This window comes from Corvus brachyrhynchos, unplaced genomic scaffold, assembly GCF_000691975.1.
Source record: "Corvus brachyrhynchos isolate BGI_N302 unplaced genomic scaffold, ASM69197v1 scaffold305, whole genome shotgun sequence".
Lineage (NCBI taxonomy): Eukaryota > Metazoa > Chordata > Aves > Passeriformes > Corvidae > Corvus > Corvus brachyrhynchos.
Genome location: NW_008239284.1, coordinates 1,924,923 through 1,928,187, shown reverse-complemented (window position 1 = coordinate 1,928,187; position 3,265 = coordinate 1,924,923). Strand labels below are relative to the sequence as shown.

The window sequence follows — 3,265 nt, the reverse complement described above, 5'->3', positions numbered from 1 at the left end:
CACGGGAGGGGCCGGGGGAGGGCGGCCCTGCCCCAACGACTGCCACGGGCGTGGGCGCTGCGTTGACGGGCGCTGCGTGTGCCACGAGGGCTTCGTGGGCGAGGACTGCCGGGAGCGCTCCTGCCCCAGCGACTGCCACAACGCGGGGCGCTGCGTGGACGGGCGCTGTGTCTGCGAGGATGGGTACATCGGGGACGACTGCTCTGATGGTAGGTGCGATGTCCCGCTGAACTGCTTCCCCCTGGGCCATCCAGCAGCCTTGGAGGCTCTCTGAAGCTTTTCCATTAGAGCTGGGCCCTCTTGCTGCTTTTCCAACATAGTCCAAACAGCAGGAAAAGAGATGCAGCAACACCAGCAGATTTTGGCATCCCTGAATTGTCGGGACGAAGCAGTGTAGCAGTTTCTGGTGACTTTTGGTCGTTGCCAAGACAACAGGCCGATGATGGTGTTGCAGTCCCTTTGTTCTCTCTATTTCTGTTCCCACCACAATGTCACTGATGCTGTAGCCAACACTGGCTGGGATTTGTTACCATGACCCTTCAGTTTCTCATAGCACCTCTTGATGCCAGAAAAAAAAGCTGAAAGAAGTTGTTCTAGCTAAGGGGAAAAGGGACATGTTCCAGAGTCTTCTTACTCCACATGTGTGTGTGTGTGTGTGTGTGTTTATATATATATGTATATATGGAGCTGTGTATATTAGATCTGACAGAAGCTTAGAGGAAAATCATGAGATCAGCTGGAGTGGAAACTTAGGTATAAAGTCACATGCTTGGTTTCCCAGGACCACTGACTCTATGGAAATTGATAGGAAATTCTGGCAGCCTGACAGTGACAGGCAATACACCATAAATGAGGTCGTTTTCTTTAGTAGATCCCCGGGGAGAAATTGGGAAACTAAATTTTGGTAGAGTAATCAAAGAGTACTTTGGGGTTGGGAACACTATAAAAGACAATGAAAAGCCTTTAAAAGAAATTCCCATCTTTCATCTCCACCTTCTGAAAGATGCCTAAGCCCCACTTTGTGATCTTACACAGGCAAATCTATTGTAAGTATTTACTCAAATAAAAATATTTTATTTTACTTTGGAAAATCTGTGCAAATCCCAGGACTTGTAGCTCTACATTCACGTGCTGCTGGCAGTTGAATTAAACATCTGAATCCCTCGGGACCCAGCTACAGCAGTCTTGTGCTGCAGCCATGAGAGGAGCAGCTGGAACACAGTCAGCCAGAGGTTGTGTGCAAGTGTGAGAGCAGAAATTGGCCCGTGGGTTCTGGAAATGTCTGTAGTCTCCATCAGCTGAGCATTCCTTTCCTCAGCAGCTAATTTGTGGGACATGCCTTCCCCATTCCCTGTGTGCGAGATGAGCCTTAGGAACCGCTGCTGGGAAAATGTGAAACTGGGCAAGTCATTATTTCCTGAGCCTTGAGAACTTCTTATAACTTCACTTTGGCTTCTTTTTCCCTCTCCCATTCCCAGTGTCTCCTCCAACTGAGCTGACTGTGACCAACGTGACGGATAAAACTGTCAATCTGGAGTGGAAGCATGAGAACCTCGTCAATGAGTACCTCGTCACCTACGTCCCCACCAGCAGTGGGGGCTTGGACATGCAGTTCACCGTGCCAGGAAACCACACAGCCGCCACCATCCATGAGCTGGAGCCGGGGGTGGAGTACTTCATCCGTGTCTTTGCAATCCTTAAAAACAAGAAGAGCATTCCAGTCAGCGCCAGGGTAGCCACATGTGAGTTTAATATTTCCTGTATTCATCCTTTTGTCTATTTCCTTTGCATCCCTATTTTGGGATGTTGCTTATTTTGTATTTTCTATTTTCGGTTCCTGTATGTTGACTTGCATCCCTTTTTTGGCTGTATTTATTTTGCATTTTCTATTTTCAGTTCAGACTTGATCAGTATTGATTTACATCCCTTTTTTGGCACATTAATTCTTTTGGTTTTTTCTACTTTCAATTCAAATGTTGGCCTGGAAAAAACAGCCTTCTGCACTTTCATTTTCTACTTTTTTCCAATGCCAGGGACTGCGTTAGAAGCACAGTTCACAAGCTCTTCTGCTCTCAGTGTCTCTCAATATGGGGTCTTTGTGAATTAAGGACCTTAGCTTCTTTATTATAATGCACATTTCTTTATTATAATGCACATTTCTTTATTATAATGCACATTTCTTTATTATAATGCACATTTCTTTATTATAATGTGCATTTTAAAATTCTGGTAAGTCTTCCTGAGAAAAAGGTAAAAACGTAGCAGCATGTAAATGAGCAGTATGAAATCACTTGAATTCAAACTATTTTGGCTAAAATGGAGGTTATATTTGTTTTGCATCTTCACTGTTTTACTGCACCTTACCTTTTATCTGCCTGTCTGTCCTTCTGTCGTTCATCTTCCCTTTTGTTTTGTGCACATCCCTGTCATATCTAAACATCCCAATATCAAAAGATGCTCGCCTTCTGTCACTGAGCTCATTTCTAGAGAGCTGGGGCAGGATTCAGCTCTCCTGACTGCCAAAGTCCACACCAGCCTTCTTTCAAGAGGGCACAAAAAAGAGATTTCAAGGGTAAAATTCTATTCTAAGATGACATGTAAACCAGCTCAGGAAAGTCTCTCCAAAGCCACAGTAACTGGATCTGAGGACAGTTTAACCACCTCAGCTGCAGATCCTACCTGGCAGATATTTCTAGTGGTGGAAATATGTCCCACCCCAGTGCCCTATTTATGGGAATTTGCTGTTCATGTGAGGATATCCCTTTTTTCTGCCACAGATCTGCCTGCTCCAGAAGGTCTGAAATTCAAATCTGTTCGGGAAACATCCGTCCAGGTGGAGTGGGACCCTCTGAACTTTTCTTTTGATGGCTGGGAGCTGGTCTTCCATAATATGGTGAGGAAGCACTTTCACATCCAGAGTGAGAAATCCTGGATTTTTATGTTTGTACTCACTGATTGTCCCATGTGTTCCAGAAAAAGGATGATAATGGTGACATAACCAGCAGCTTGAAAAGGCCAGAGACATCCTACATGCAGCCAGGTTTGGCACCTGGGCAACAGTACAATGTGTCCATCCATATAGTGAAGAACAACACCAGAGGACCAGGACTGTCCAAAGTCATCACCACAAGTAAGCACAGATCGTATTTGGTCTGGGTTTAGTTGGCCACCAACAAAACATCTGCAGTTTGGGGGTTTTTAAACAAGAGAAAGTCAAGTTCTACACTGTAAATTAATGGGGGGGGGGGGGGGGGGGCGGGGAGGG

The 3,265-nt window shown here is 45.5% G+C and overlaps 1 protein-coding gene across 7 annotated transcripts in view; it reads left to right on the top strand.

The window, feature by feature from the left end:
* TNC (tenascin C) overlaps positions 1–3,265 on the top strand; it is a 73,035-nt gene that overhangs the window by 26,818 nt on the left and 42,952 nt on the right. For 4 of the 7 annotated variants that reach the window (XM_017740328.1, XM_017740332.1, XM_017740333.1 and 1 more), the window contains exons 4-7: positions 25–209; positions 1,479–1,742; positions 2,778–2,893; positions 2,974–3,130. In XM_017740328.1, the coding sequence (XP_017595817.1) occupies positions 25–209; positions 1,479–1,742; positions 2,778–2,893; positions 2,974–3,130 (722 nt within the window). The remainder of the gene's footprint in view (positions 1–24; positions 210–1,478; positions 1,743–2,777; positions 2,894–2,973; positions 3,131–3,265) is intronic. The other 3 variants (XM_017740331.1, XM_017740330.1, XM_017740329.1) reach the window with 3 other exon arrangements.